Source organism: Paralichthys olivaceus, chromosome 22, assembly GCF_024713975.1.
Source record: "Paralichthys olivaceus isolate ysfri-2021 chromosome 22, ASM2471397v2, whole genome shotgun sequence".
Classification (NCBI taxonomy): Eukaryota; Metazoa; Chordata; class Actinopteri; order Pleuronectiformes; family Paralichthyidae; genus Paralichthys; species Paralichthys olivaceus.
Genome location: NC_091114.1, coordinates 9,595,187 through 9,610,529, shown reverse-complemented (window position 1 = coordinate 9,610,529; position 15,343 = coordinate 9,595,187). Strand labels below are relative to the sequence as shown.

Below are 15,343 nucleotides of genomic sequence, written 5' to 3'. Positions count from 1 at the left end.
ATCCACTCTCTGTACTTTATAGTCAGATGATACACACTTGTAAGGACACACTAAATATGTTACCTTGAGCTGGATACTAACATTATTAGCATCATTATTGTTATTATTATTATTTTGTCTTTCTAGCTCTAACGTTAATAATGACAGGAGCGTGATATTTAATTATTTCATTTGAAAACAAATGTTCTGGGTAAATCCTGCCCGCAACTTCAATTTCATGATTTCTTTAAAGTGGAAAAATGTAGTTTGAAGCCGCTGAACACCGTCCAACAAAAATGATCCGCAAATTCTATTTGTCTAGAAGTTCAAGCAAAAATGTGTTTCTGATGGTATCAAGACGAAAAACTAAATGAGCTTTGTAAGTTTTAAATGAATTTAGTCTTTTGCACTGTTTGAAGCCGCTGGATAATCCTCAACTGTTTTATATGCTGGAAAGCCACACAATCTTTTAATCTCACAATCTTTTGTAGTCCAAAAACAGATGAAATAAGTCATTGATCTATTCTGTAATGTTGTGCTTTTTGCGTCAGCATTTTCAGCTTAGCAGTCAGGGAAGAAGAAAAAAAAGACGGTCGAGATAGACAGATTCGGTTTGTGCGGATGTGTTTTATCAGCTGTCTGCTCTTCCTCTTCGTCGCTGTAGCTGCTGAAGGAGATAAACCGAACTAGCAGAGGCCTCCGGTTCCAGAGGCAGGCTGAACCCAAAGCCTATATCGCTGCCTACTTCAAAGACCTGCCGAAAGACTTCACCCTGGGAGATGGCAAGATCTACGGGGACTTTGAAAACAAGCAACTCCAGAATGGTCAGGAGTACATCTTCTTTGTGCTCGCTGTTCTGGAAATGTCTGAAAACGTAAGTCTGCATTCTCTCCTATGGATAGTGATATGTTCTTTGTCTCAGAAGCTGTGGAGGGTAATGAGCATGAAGGGTTAAATTCACCACATCTCTGTGGAGGGTCACAGTTTACTTCTGGTCAGATGTGTTACTCTCAGCCCTTGTGAGACTATGACTTAGAAACTTAAAGCAGCAGCTGACCCTTCCTGCTTCAGGGAGAGAAACCCCTGAAGACCTCCGCCGATAGCAAGAATACAGTGATAACGGAGCTCCTCTTTAATTGCGTCCTACGTGCAGTGTGCCTTATCTCCGCCGCTGCAGCTAGTGCGTATGTGTGCATGTACCTGTCTGGACCGAAGACCTGAGAGCTGTATGATTAGGCGGCTGCAGGTGAGATGATGGATTTGATGAGCTGCAGGGTCTATAGTGGTGCTCACACACTCTCCGCTAACCCCCGAGTTCAGGTAGAGCAAAAACAATAATGATGGACGGAGGGAAATCTCTAATTTGCCCACTGAAGCATATATTTTCTTCCCACAAGACCTTTTTTTTTTTAATCCTCCCTTAGAATGTGAAAAGGTTCAATCAAGGCTCCTGCATAGGCGAGATATTGTAGATAATTGTGATTGCAGCTTAGCAGAAATTACACAGCGAATCGTGGAATTGGCTTTTAATTTGTAATGTTGGTCAGGCTGTCTTTGTCAGAGTCTTGTTTTGCTCTTGTTATGCTCAGTAGTCTTTAGTAATGCTATGACTATTCCAAATGAAACCAGATCTACTGTAACATTACCTCTGGATGTTAAGTTTGAGATCCTGTCCAAGGTACCATATAGAAATAGCTTAAAATAATGGAAAAGGTGGAGCATAATATCTAATATGTAAAGGTAGCATCATTTGGTTGAAATGAAACTACCGATGCAGATTTCAAAACCCGTCTTTTCCCTGCCTCAGATCATGTATGCCACCAGCCCGTACTCTGACCCGGTTGTTTCGGCCGACACTGACCCCCAGCCAATCATCGATGAGGAGGAAGGGCTCATCTGGGTCGTGGGCCCTGTGCTCGCGGTCGTCTTCATCATATGCATCGTCATTGCCATCCTCCTCTACAAGAGGTAAGGACATGACAGTAAAGTCCAAACTAAAGTTTTTTTTTTCCTTGTCGAAGGCTACATTCATACTACTACTTTCCCGTTTGAAACATCGTTGACCCCTTTTTAGTTTGAAAAATCTGGGGCTGGGTTTTTTAGTCTGGACGGGAAGAAACTGCATTGTTTGGAAACGATGATGTAGAGACGCCCAACCAGACTCCTATCACATGAAGCCGATCCAGAAAACAACCTGTAACAACTGATAACATAAGAAGGAGACGAGCTGTAACTTAGTCAATGTGTTACAATCTTGTTTACACTGGCACGTGCATGCCCAGTGTACGTGAGTTGTGCTATGCGTTTCCAGGCATGTAGGTTTGGACGGGGGTTAAAACTGCTACGGAGCCAAAATGCTTGCGTGGGAAGAGATCATTTTAGTATGAATGTAGCCTAAGAAAATGCACAGGAATCTAACCATGATGAACCGTGACATAGTCATGCCAAGGGGAAGGTTTTTAACATTGTTACTGCACATGCATTTAGAACTTACGTCACTAAGAGCCACTCAACCTTCAATAGTTTAGTTATAATTTTATTTCCTGCAATGTTTCTATGTATCAAACGTCATGGTGCACGTTTGAATGCAGACACTAAATGTACAATTTCAACTTAAAGCCTGAGGCGCATTGATCTCCAGACTATCCGTGACCCTCACTCACAGTAGCACAAACGCGAAGTCTCCGATGAGCAAATCCAGGCACACAGCAACTGTCAAGCCATCAAATGCAGACGCCCACAGTCCTTCACACGGACATGTGCACTGACTGAAAGTTAATCAGACGCGTCCATCGAGCCCACTAACACACACTCACGAACACATGTAAAACTGGAGAAAACACTTTCACACTGAATCAAAGCAGCCTCTGTTTTTCTTTGGTCTGAAACCCCCTTGTGGTAGCCAGACCTCGCGCTGTCACTGCTCATCAGTCAAGCGTAGGAGGGGGACAGCGTTGACTATCTGCTGCATGTCACTGCATGTGTGTGCAGCTCTGGAGCGGCCCCGGGGCCTGGGCCAGCATCCCAGCCAACCCAACCTCTCGCCATTTTAAGGCCGCCCATCCCACAAGGGGGATCGGCTCCAGATTCTGACGCTGACCTTATGCTGCCCTCCTGTTTTGCCAGGACACACACATGCAACTAGTTTACATATTTACAGATTTTGTTCCCATCCTTTGCTATGTTATGTTTTCTCAATTTTTGGAACATTCTCCTCAGAGTTCCTGTAATTAAATGTCCAGTCCAAAGCAGAAATTCACAATAGTTCTCAAGAAGTAATTTTGGAAGGGTAAGATTAGCAAATGTAGAGTCAGCTGAAAAGAAATAGATCCATCTATGGCATCAGGATAATGTGAGAGGTTTATGCAAAGTACTTTATTCTCCTTTCTTACACTCATATCAAGTTTATGGTTTGAATAGTGAAAAAACAAAAGGTGGATGAAAACCGAACAAAGATTGTTTGTAAAGGTTTCAGTGTTTCCATTTGTGTCCGGTAGATTTACACATGGATTATCGAGCCTGTGCCACCTCCGCGTTAGGGAACATTGAGTGCATAAGTAGGAGACATTTCTCTCCTCGTCAAGATCAATTTTTATGTGACAGAAAGCTCCTCATGTGTTAAACAAAGGTCAACAACCATGCAGGAATAAAAAAAAAGGGGCAACTTCATCAGGGAGAAATATAAATCAGAGCAAATTGTACACCCACACTTAGAATAATATAAGTCAAGATAATTTATAGTCACCGGACTAAAACATAAATAAGGTAAATTAATGGTAACATACAATTTAATTCCTAAGATATTTACTTTTTATATATTTGTTTAAAGTTATGACTTCACACTTGGTCCGCACTTATTATAGCACATGCATAAATCCTAAATATGCCTAATTTTTGATTTTAATAAATGCAGCAGGAGGCTTATTTGCAGGAAAAGGCCGACACAGCAATTAGAAGTCAAGAGATGACTTTTATGCTTGAACAAGAAGCAATCAGCTGAAACTGCTTGAAATAGCGGAGATACAATGTACACATCTTGGATGCACCTGGGAAACTGTAGTATTTGAAACAAAGAGCCCCAAGGCTGCATAATTGAGTATAATCTCGGAAGTGAAGCATCACTAATCTTGTACACAAAGCAAAGCTGAGATATGATTGGTATCGTTTGTTTTTCTCTTCACTTATCCGAAAGAAAGTTTCTGGAATTCTCCATTAAAGCTTAAGGTCTTACCACCTAATGTGTCGATATTTCTTTCCTTGCTGACCAACGGAGCAGCAAACCAGACAGGTAAGAGAGAGAAAGAAGCAGGAAAACTAATCCCTTTTAAACCCTTTTCTTTATTCTTAGACTTGTTCATATCATATCTAAACATATGGAAATTGGTCGTCCACTGGAGTTGAGGTCATTTGTGAAATCGGGCTTGTTCAAAATGAACATATGTTCAAACAGGCTGTGTACGACTTGGAAAGGGATATTATTTCTAATGCAGCTGTCAGCAGGCATTTATAGAAAGCTCAAACTTTTCCTACTAATAAACTTGGACTTCATCTGACATGGATATTATTAGTATGCTGTAATTACCACACAACTACCAGTGTTGTATTGATTCTTTTGATTTGAATATTTCATGAAATTGTAATACAGCAGCTTATTTATTGAAAAGAGAAGAGAGGAACTATCACAGATATAAAAACAATGTAAAAAATAATGAATAATACCTTAAAATAATAAATAAAATAAAAAGAATACTCAACAACATAATACAAGTACAATAGCACTTTCATGAATGACGTCTTTGTGCTGCATGTAAAGTTATTATTGTTTCAAACCGGAGCAGTTTACATTATAATGCAATAATTGCTCAAACTACAGCTTCAGAATTACTGCAGAGTGGAATAATTATGTTATCTTACACAGCCATTGAAAAGTGAACAATACAGGCTTCACAAAGGTAGTAGTTAATAGCTCACAGCTACTGTAGTGGATTGTGTTATACTGCGGCGTAATGATGCTATTTAGTCCAACCCCCTGTCGCTGTAAGTAAGATGTAAGGATGTAGCCCTTTCACCTTCCTAATTATACATCTGCCTTCATCATCCAGTGAGACCACAAGGCACCCTTTGCGGTTCTGGTTTCTGTTGTGTGCAGTGTTTTGAGCCAAACAGGAACAAAATACCCCAAATAATAACAATTTGCTGTTTATTCTGCAGAAAAAGAGCAGAATCTGAAGCTAGAAAAGGCAGTCTCCCCAACAGCAAGGAAATGCCACTGCATCATCCCACTGATCCTGTGGAGCTGCGACGTCTCAACTTCCAAACACCCGGTGAGTATTCAAAATGAAGCCGGTGACATCTGTGGGATGGAAACTGTTGGCGATGCTACTGACTGCCTGCTTTAAGTTGTATTTTATTTTTTCCACATTTAGCTACATAGCATCCCTTGTCCACCGCGGACACTTAATACAATAACGTCCTCGTAAGGTCCCATCATCTTTGCAGTGAGATTGGCATGATACAAACAAGCAATTTGCAGACAGCGGACAGGTGCTTAGAGAAGGCACAGAGGGTCAAAACTGACAGTGTCCTCCCTGGAGGCCCTTATCAGTGGAAAAATGAAGAGGCAGAAATGCAAGCTTGACAGTTTCACGACACCTGTCATCTTCCCCTGCACCTGGGTTATCCAGGTCATCCAGACTTGTCATGCTTACTCAGACAAGCGCCCTGCTGCTGGACGTCCGCGGTGCAGCAGGTGAGGGAAATACAAAGTGAGCCGTGGTTCTGTGCTTTATTTAGCAGGTAGATGAGTGGCGAGCTGAAAAACGCTTGTGTTTACTCGCTCTGACCTTTAGTGCTGAGGTGAGTGGTGGTCAGCGGTCACGCCGTGGCTCGTTCCTCTTGTCGTTCCTCGACTGGGGAGTCACAGTCCATTTATCACCTGGAAAGGTGGAATGCATCTCTGCTGGCGCGCTGACGTACTTAACTGCCGTTTGAGTTCCTCTGGCACCGACTGCTTTGGGACAGGTGTTCAGGGACTGCCAATAATGTTGTAAAATCAAAGCCATATTTTTCAGGTCAGCTAGTATGAAAGGAGGATGAATTATCTCCGCAGGCTCATTTTTGAAAAAAAAGAAAAGATTATGCATATTTATGAAAGCTCTTCAGTGATGTTAGGACCATTACTGGCTGTTTCATCCTGGCAGAGGGGTATTTTTCCTTTTGGCTCGGAGTGATCTCAACCATCCTCCCACTATTGCACTCGCCTCTCAAGCCATCATTTTGTTCCCCCAACAGCCTTTCTAAGAGCTTGGCTGTCTCCGTGCACGAAAGGAATCAAACATTTTTCTCGCCTGCACGTGACCACTTCCTCTCAAGTCCTGAAGCATTTCTACATTAGACCACCTCTCTCTCCACCCTTCCTTCCACCTTTTTACCCCTCAGTGGACATTTTCATCTTGAGGATGCTTGATGCGACGGCGTGTTGGAAATGGTACTTTCATTGTCGCCCTGTGGTGGAAATGGATTTTGAGTAGTGCGCCGCGATAGCAACACCCTTTGCAGTCTCTCAGATAGAGACGCGAGAGTGGGAGGGAGAGTGACGCACGGCATCCATTAGCTAATGCCCACTTGTGTGTGCATCCAAAATGAAACACCACCTCATTGTCGGAGAGGGAGGCCATCAACCAACTGGTGTGTCAAAATGGCACCTGAATTCTTGAGTCACAGATCTTTAGCCGTGGGCTTGATTCCAACCAACGCACACAAAAAGGTTTCTTTTGCACTTTTGATCTTCTTTCCTCATCTACACTAAAAAGAAATGAAACAGCATATGTATTTAATTTAGTTATGTCAACCTGTCCCACAAAACTAGGATGAATAAATGGGAGAATGACTAGAGATGTAATTATTACGACGCTTTTAAGCAGATCTTATGAGCTACATCACACATACTTTGGATTTACAAAACACAAATGAGTTGTTTTTATGTTTGTTCCAGTAAATAACACAAACCATGTCGCTTTACCGGACTTTATTAAACTTGACATATTTAATATCATGTGATATTTAACAATGTCAAGTTTACACTCTCAAAGTCAAGTTAACTGCAGGATGAAACATTATGATGCAGACTATGCAAGTAGTATATCACCACGTCAGCACCCTCAGGCTATAACGAATGTCAAATAATATCCTATGGGTGCTCGACTTTGGTTTGTGCGGCTGGGATTTGTATCCTCTGTATGCTTTCTTATGTCTATTAAATACGCTCGGTGGCATTGTCAAGCTTCAAGCATGATCATGTGTATGTTACTAATGAATGTCCCGTTTAGAGTACACATAATCATTCAGCTTCACATTTCAATTTCTACATTTGAATACATCATGTTGCTCTGAGGTCTGTAATATATTTGATCACACCGCCGTTTCCTCCGCAGGTTCAGGTGCGCCCAGTCACCCCAGTAACCTCCATTTGTCAAGTTAGTTGGTCTCGATTATGCATTTGACATGATTTTTTTTTTTTTTTTTTAGCTTTAATTCCCTTCTTTTCCATCCTAGTCTTGTATTCCCATCCTCATCTAATCCATCTGGTGTAATGCTACGTCATCACAGGAGGAGGAGTTTGAAATGACAGCCTGAAAACATCTCATCACTCAAAGCAGACGTCATCTGGCCTAACATTTTGAATGTCTTTTTTTAGTTTCTTTGTTTTTTGGGGATGTTTTTCCATCTGCGTTTTCCTGCCATGCTAACCAAACACCAGCTTTCTGTGCCAATAACTTTCTTCTCTCTCAGTAGGGAGAGTCCCAGTGGGAGGGAAGTGTGCTCGATGACTCTCATTGGCTTCTGTGTCCATATACTCTTTATGAGCATGGCCACTGCTTTGAGTGAACAACCTAGCCTAACAAAACCCACTCTTCCACCACCTCCCCCCCTGTTAAACACACATGCTGCTTATCTAATGATTCCCTGTTGGCTTGTGCTTGGGTAATGGCCTCTTACAAGGCTCGTGACTGACCCTCAGTCCATCTTATTGACAGGCATGGCAAGCCACCCTCCGATCCCCGTCATGGACCTGGCAGATCATCAGGAGCGCCTGAAAGCCAACGACAATCTCAAGTTTTCACAGGAATATGAGGTGAGCGTCAGCCGAGCCCCGATGTTGATTGCGCGTAAACACCGTACCACCATATACACGAGAAAGCCCCAGGTGCTCACATGAACGCAGATTTTAAACTGCTGTCGCTATTCAGTGCGGTGGGCAAAGACCACAGTCTTGCATTTAACGATATTTTCCTGGAGGGCTTAATCCTACCAATGCATACCCATGCCAACCACACAGCAGTTCCATCATGACAACAATGTGACAACTGGGTTTGGTGGATGAGCGCCCAGTCGGGGGATTAGGGGCTATATTCATGAAGAAATATCGTCATCAGGATAGTTTACAGATTTAAATTTAGCCGGTATGATTTTTTTCATGTCGGGCCTTTTGACATTGCATAGCTGGAAATTAACAGGTTTAATTAATAAAATTAATAATGGCTTTAGTTCACTTCCAGCACCAGGTCCCTGCTAGCTTGCTGACACGACTTACGGAGACAGTCAAAAGGACGACAGGACATTATTAATGTTTTTAGCTTCACCTCTGCTTTTCTTGCTATGCCGTAAAAACAAAGATCACAACGATGCTAAGTTCAGTATTTACAAGGAACAATCTTTATTTATAAACTCTGTTAATTTGGGAGGTTTGCTAAGTGCTCAAACTTTCTAATTCCATCACTTCAAATTATATTATTCCCGTTCATGTTACCTCCGCTGTTACATTTTTAGCATGTGCAATAACCTTGAATAATCGCACTAAAAGTCTGGGAGTGCTGCGATCCGTACCCAGAGGCAACCCTACACCTTGCAGTATGAGGGTGTTGGATAAAGTCAACAACATACAAGCAGTGCACTATATACAGAAAGATATTCAACGTGTTTATCCTTGAGAACCCTCTCGCTTTACTGCTAAGTTGAGAGATGTGACTCATGCACTCCGAGACCTGGATGTTTCAAAGGCTACGGATTACTGACACGACGAGATCATTTATAACTACACTTCAGCTGAAGTCTCACTCTGCAAAGTATGGGCACTACAGAGAATTTAAAATGCGATGGATATGCATTGTGCAAATAGACCTGCAAATCTAAAAGTCTGATGGAGAAAGACAAATATTAACGTGTGGAGTCTGAAACACCTTTGCAAACAAGAGGTCCTTTCTGTGGCATTGTGGGACATGGGAACAGTCTCCCTTTCTCTGCCCATTTCTCTCCACGGGCCCCGGCAACGGCTCCAGAATCTATGAGGTCACCACATGGCTGCCTGCCAAGCCGCCCAATCATTATTGCAGCTTAAATACACTGACTTCCAATTTCATCGTGCTCATTCGAGAGCAGTGGAAAGCAATTTTGCAAGCACAATAAAATGACGATTTTGATTACGAGCAATGTTGCATCCCTCAGTTTCAACAGATTTCGATAAAATATCAGACTCTGTTGTTTGCCCTCCTCCTTATTGCTGCTTCAGGTAAATCATGCAGATAAGGGACATGGTCGGAAATAGAAACACAGCTAATTTAGACACATTTCTTGTTCATATAAGATCATTTTCATATTGAGATGAGTCCCTATCTCCTAATGTGTCGGTTAATCACACTTTGATTTCTTCAACTTTAAGTTCAGAGATTAAAACATGAAAGTATCCTGACGTCATTTAAAACGCAAGCATAATATTTTCCCTACAATATGAAATGGAATTATTTATTTCATGTTTTTATATTGTCCCTTTGTGACATTATATTTTACAGCTCATTTATTGGTGATAAGGGGCTGTTAACAATCTCTGCTTTACAAAGCCGAGAGAGGACTCGGGGAGCAAATTCTGTGAAACTAGTCTCAAGTGTGGTATTCTTGTATTTGCCATAAAGTTCTACTAATCAAATGTGCAAAGCCAAAGGAGCACGGGCTTTTCCTTCGTGACCCATTCAGATGTATCTTTTTGTAAATCCAATCATTTATATGCACCAGTTATTCACAAAGCAAAAACATAGTTAATTTCATTCATCCATAAAAAAAAAAACTGAAGTTTAACATTTGATGATTAAAAGAGCAAACTTCTATTCCAGTGTCAGTTGATGCCTTATTCTCTAAATAGGTCAGAGGTCAAGCAATAATTATGATTTAATTTTGACCTCTATATCAACAACATGACATATTTTATGGTAACAAGGATTTTAAGAGCATCTACATTAACTATGTAGAGGACCCCGGTGATTATTTAATTGCATCTGAGTCTACAGTATTTAGCCTGAAGTACAATCATTGCTTGATTTGTTATATGGATGTAATATGAAAAATGTTACGGCATTGAAATAAAACACTTTCCTTTAAAATAAAGGAGAATTAAAAAGCATGATATTAGAAAACTGCGTCCAACTTAAGAGGTGGACTGTTAACTGACAAAATAATTCTATTGATTAACGAAGCCGTGGATGAATATGTGATCATGTGTGATTGTATTCTTCTCACATTCTGAACATATCAAGCTCTAAAAGGGTCTTTAACATGATGTTAATGACCTTGAGGGGAACCTTTCATGCAAGGTAAAATCTAAGTTGAAGGGCCAGAGACAAAGCAATTTTGTCAATATTTTACAACCTTTCTTCATCACTGTTTTGTACACATGAGGGGGTTTAACGGTAGCACTAAAAATCAATATTATGCATTGCATTAACATAGAATTTGTATTCTTAGCATGTACTCTGTAGTAAAGAAAAATGTGATCAGTGCAAATACCTGTAAAAGTCCTGAATCAATCGATCTTCCACATTCATAAACCGACTTCCTCAAAGATAGTCGAGATAAAGCTTGAACCGTTCCTCTGTTCCACTATGTTTATATCGTGCACAATATGTTCATGTAATAACAACACATTTTCTTGACTTCCAGTCCATCGACCCCGGTCAGCAGTTCACGTGGGAGCACTCTAACCTGGAGGTGAACAAACCAAAGAACAGATATGCCAACGTGATCGCGTACGACCATTCCCGAGTCCTGCTCTCCGCTATCGACGGTAAGCCACCCACCAGCACCTTCCATCCCAACGTCTGTATCGATCCCACAGACAGCCAGTGCAGCCGTATCTCCAAGACCTCAGGAGCACAACCACAATGCACTTTTAAATTATATGCCTACACAAGCATGTCAGACTACTACTTTTCTCTCATGCCCAAGGTGCTCAGAAAAGAGAGACTTGGAAGCTATTTGACAATTTCCTTTTCAAATGTCGAGGCAAGCAATCGGATAAACCAGTCACCTACAGTGAGAGATGGAAATAAGTTTTAGCAGCTTCTATTTCTTTAACTTCATGTTCTGTGAATCTTTTTTAATACCATGTGCTTACAGTTTGTTTAAAGCAATGGTTCGTTACTTGAGCAAATGCATTTATGGAAACCAGAGCAGTGAGCACACAAGGAATACAGAACACAGGGTAGCTTATTATTATTTGCTCTACATATTACTGGTGCATTCGTTCAAAAACAGTAAAGCAACCTGGTTGAGGTTGACAAACAGAACTCACAGCTAAATATATACAAATAAAGATAGAATACTGGCATAATTGACATGGTGTTGCTAATATATCATAAGGATAAGACGTATTTAAGATATGGTTGCAGTACAGGTTTGTATTTTCAGAATTTCACACAAGCTCATCCAGAACCTGACTTGAACTCGTCCACTTAAAGTCTTTGGCACATTTAAGATGTGTTGCCCAGTACAGCTTCAAGGAATTAAGAGCCTTTTTGAAATGGCTAGTTAAGTACTGGCTCCTCCGCCCGTTTATTAAATTAACGCAGTTACACAGCAACACAATTGCACACACACAAACAGCGACTAATTAACCATTTCCATTGAGCCGCTCCCATGGAGGGCACAGGGAAATAAACAAAGTCGTATATGGCTATTGTGACAAAAAACAGATAGATGGACTTAGAGAGCCCTGTTTTGAAGTCTCTCGGAAACAACACACGGTTTGAGTGTTGACGGAACGCCATCGGCCGGGCACATACACATCTGCACAACCACATTGGAGCCTTTGTGCTACAGCAAGTGAGTAGTTCTCAGCCAAGGGGACATGAGGGACTTCCTCTTCTCCTTCTAAGCTTAAACAAAGCCTTTTGGCAAGCAATGCGTCCATTGTTTACTTTGATTGAGTTCTTTGAATAAAAAGGGATTTGGGATTTGACATCAGAATTTGAAGACAGCTACTTTCAATTTTATTGATGTGTGGACGGATCAGCAGGATCTTTGGGATACGGGCGCTCTGATGCCCGGACAACATTTGCGGACTTTAACGGTTGCGATATCGCTGCATTCGCTCCACTTTAGACGACTGACAAGGAACCTCTCGCCATGTTGCCTGACCACACAAAACACGGGCTAAGCAGGATTAAACTGGTATCTAAAGTTAATCCTGCAAAGTTGGTCTACCCTTGATTTGGCTAAAGTGTTCACTTTGAAATATCAATTAGTATGTGTTAGTTTTTGTCGGCATTGTTGCTGCAAATTCCATGTTCCACATCAAACTCAATGATTTTATGTTATTTTTGGAAGATTAAAGTGACTCGTTTTCTCCATTGTTCTATATTTAGTGTTGAAGCTGTCACAAGTTCAATTACATTCAAATTTACAAGTCTGATCTGATTCGATGACGAGAGCCGTGCTTGAGTCACTAACACCCTGTTTTACAAAGAGGTCATTTTATTTTAAAGAAATCTAATCGAGCTCTAATATGACAACTTTATTAATCTGTCTGGAACTGAGACAATGAAGGAATGGGAAAAATGTGTGTGATCATCTGCTTGCAAATGTAAATGAATGTACGATTGCTAGTGCCGCTACAACCACTACTCATCATGATCAGAACTACAATGTTGCCTCCTAAACTCTTTCTGTATTTCCTTTGAGATTCTTTTGCTTTTCAGGGTGATGACTGTGTCCTGAAAAAACAATGAAGCAATGTTTATTTCTCGATAAGCACCCTGACAGAGAAAATTGAACATTTTATACAAATCCTGAGTGACAGAAAGCATAAAAAGGCCATTTACAAATACATTTTTTTGAACAACTTGCCTCGTTCTCATTAAACCGCAGTAATGTCTCTTTTTGCTTTCCTCTTTTCAATTTGAAAACACACTGGGTTTAATTGTATTTATCCCTTGTCCATCATGGAAATGTACAGCCGCCTGCCTGTTTGGACATCTTCAACTGCAAAAGGAGAGGGTGGGGGAAGAGTAGAGAAAAATAAAATGATGCGGGTGGGTTTTTGAATGTGTTCACATTCCATTTCCTTTGCTTTTTTTTATGCTGAATAAGTTACCTGCGAGTAAAAGGCAGTCTGGGGAAGAGGGGAGGGGGGGGAGCAGTTGGAGTGAGGGGATTCTCTGGGACGTGGCGTCCATGCAGATGAGACTTATCTCGGTCGACCATGTGTGCACGGAGCCCCTAAACTGCCAGTCCTAAAGCATTGACTAGCTGTCAGCTCTGTCTCTTCCCCTGGATTCGAAAAGGCTGCTGCGCCTTTCATTTAATATACGCAAAGGGAAGGAGGAGTGAGCGGGGAAGAGAGAGGGTGGGGGGGAATTGTTTTGCTAGCTTTTTTTGTTGGTTTGTTTTTCTCCGTGTGAGGTGATAGACTTGAACAGACCGAGTTTTATCTGTAAGTCAGTTGCAGATATGGAAGAGGGACACAGAAACTGTGGATTTAAATGTGTTGTTGATAGCATAATACAAATCCTTGTGGACTAGAACTCTGGTCCCCAACTAGACGGCTTTGTGCTTCTTTTTTCAATTTCATACCGAGAGAAAACGTGGCTTCACTGACAGCAAACAGAAATGGTTTTATCTGATCCGCATCCGAATCTGATGTTATGTTGTGAGAGTGGGGACTGATTTAAGAAGCCACTTCTAACCATTTTATTTTAGATACTGAAATCTCATGTATGATGTATTTTTAACCGTAACAATAAATATCCTCTCAGGGATCCCAGGAAGTGACTACATCAATGCCAACTACATCGATGGCTACAGAAAGCAGAATGCCTACATCGCCACCCAGGGATCTCTGCCAGAGACATTCGGCGACTTCTGGAGGATGATCTGGGAGCAGCGGAGTGCCATCATCGTAATGATGACCAAACTGGAGGAGAGGTCCAGGGTAAGAGAGAGAGATACAGAAACATACAGAGAGGCATATTATTTTGTGGTGCACTGCACAAAATAAAGTGAGTGGTATTCAACTGAAAAGACAGGGCTGAACTCAGGAGGAAGGTTTTTATGAATGTTTAGGCTGTGAGAGCTATTTCTTCCACAAATGCAGTTTTTAGGCCAATTTAATAGTTTTTCCATTCTTCGTTTGACTTTGAAATTTTGCAACGTAGTCTTCCAACTCTTCTCAACCTTTATCAGTCACACAATCAGTTTGACATCCCTGTCCCTCCTTATCTCCTATTTTCCCATTTAAACTGTACAGCATGTTATACTCCGGCCCTCTTCATATTCATTCTCCAGGAGGAGCCGGGTTGCTCTCTGCTCCCCACTTATATTCTCAGTCCTCTCTTTATGACAACACACTATCACACACCGAGCCACACAGTCGAGACAGACTCGTGACTTCCTTCATTAGCCAAGCATCCCCTGAAAGCAAAAGGTTTACTATCAACGACAAAAGAGACTGAAAGAATCTCAAAAGCTACCTCGTCCAGTCGTACGCGTTCACTACGCGTTTTACGGTTTGCACGGTCAAAAGACGCTTCCTCCCTCCCTGGCACATCTTAAAACTGTTTCACTGAACACATGAAAGCTTTCATAGGCGTCATAAGCTACTGACCTTCACACTTGTATGCCTTTTCTAAGAGCTTGGCACAGTGTTAACTGGAGTGCTGACTCAATTCAGAGAATGGCTTTTACTCTGTATCCATACAATATGCAAAGCAAATAAGCTCCTTTGGCTGTTGTACAATTTCATAGGGACTATAAAATGAATGCGACCTCAATTAAACGGGGTCCATGCCGTCAGGTGACAGTTTCTCTCCGTAGATGCTTTGTGATAGCAGAGGCTTCCTGGAAGACATCAACTGCGTTTTCATATTAATCAGATAATTATTACTAGATTACTTCTGGTGTCCAAATCACTTATTTGCTCCTTGCATCAGTTTTCAAATCAGTGTACAAATACACAGAATAGTACACGTAGTAGGCATATTTCAAACTGGTGTCCAGTTGAGCATGCTGATATTTTGAAAGTGTTGAACACACTGCTTTA

At 41.3% G+C, this 15,343-nt stretch overlaps 1 protein-coding gene across 40 annotated transcripts in view; it reads left to right on the top strand.

The window, feature by feature from the left end:
* Window positions 1–15,343, top strand: part of LOC109634861 (protein tyrosine phosphatase receptor type D) — a 335,897-nt gene that overhangs the window by 306,398 nt on the left and 14,156 nt on the right. For 17 of the 40 annotated variants that reach the window (XM_069518437.1, XM_069518453.1, XM_069518446.1 and 14 more), the window contains 8 exons: window positions 644–853; window positions 1,787–1,947; window positions 4,256–4,267; window positions 5,191–5,303; window positions 7,413–7,454; window positions 8,016–8,113; window positions 10,969–11,092; window positions 14,061–14,236. In XM_069518437.1, coding sequence (XP_069374538.1) covers window positions 644–853; window positions 1,787–1,947; window positions 4,256–4,267; window positions 5,191–5,303; window positions 7,413–7,454; window positions 8,016–8,113; window positions 10,969–11,092; window positions 14,061–14,236 — 936 coding nt within the window. The remainder of the gene's footprint in view (window positions 1–643; window positions 854–1,786; window positions 1,948–4,255; window positions 4,268–5,190; window positions 5,304–7,412; window positions 7,455–8,015; window positions 8,114–10,968; window positions 11,093–14,060; window positions 14,237–15,343) is intronic. The other 23 variants (XM_020095637.2, XM_020095633.2, XM_020095634.2 and 20 more) reach the window with 3 other exon arrangements.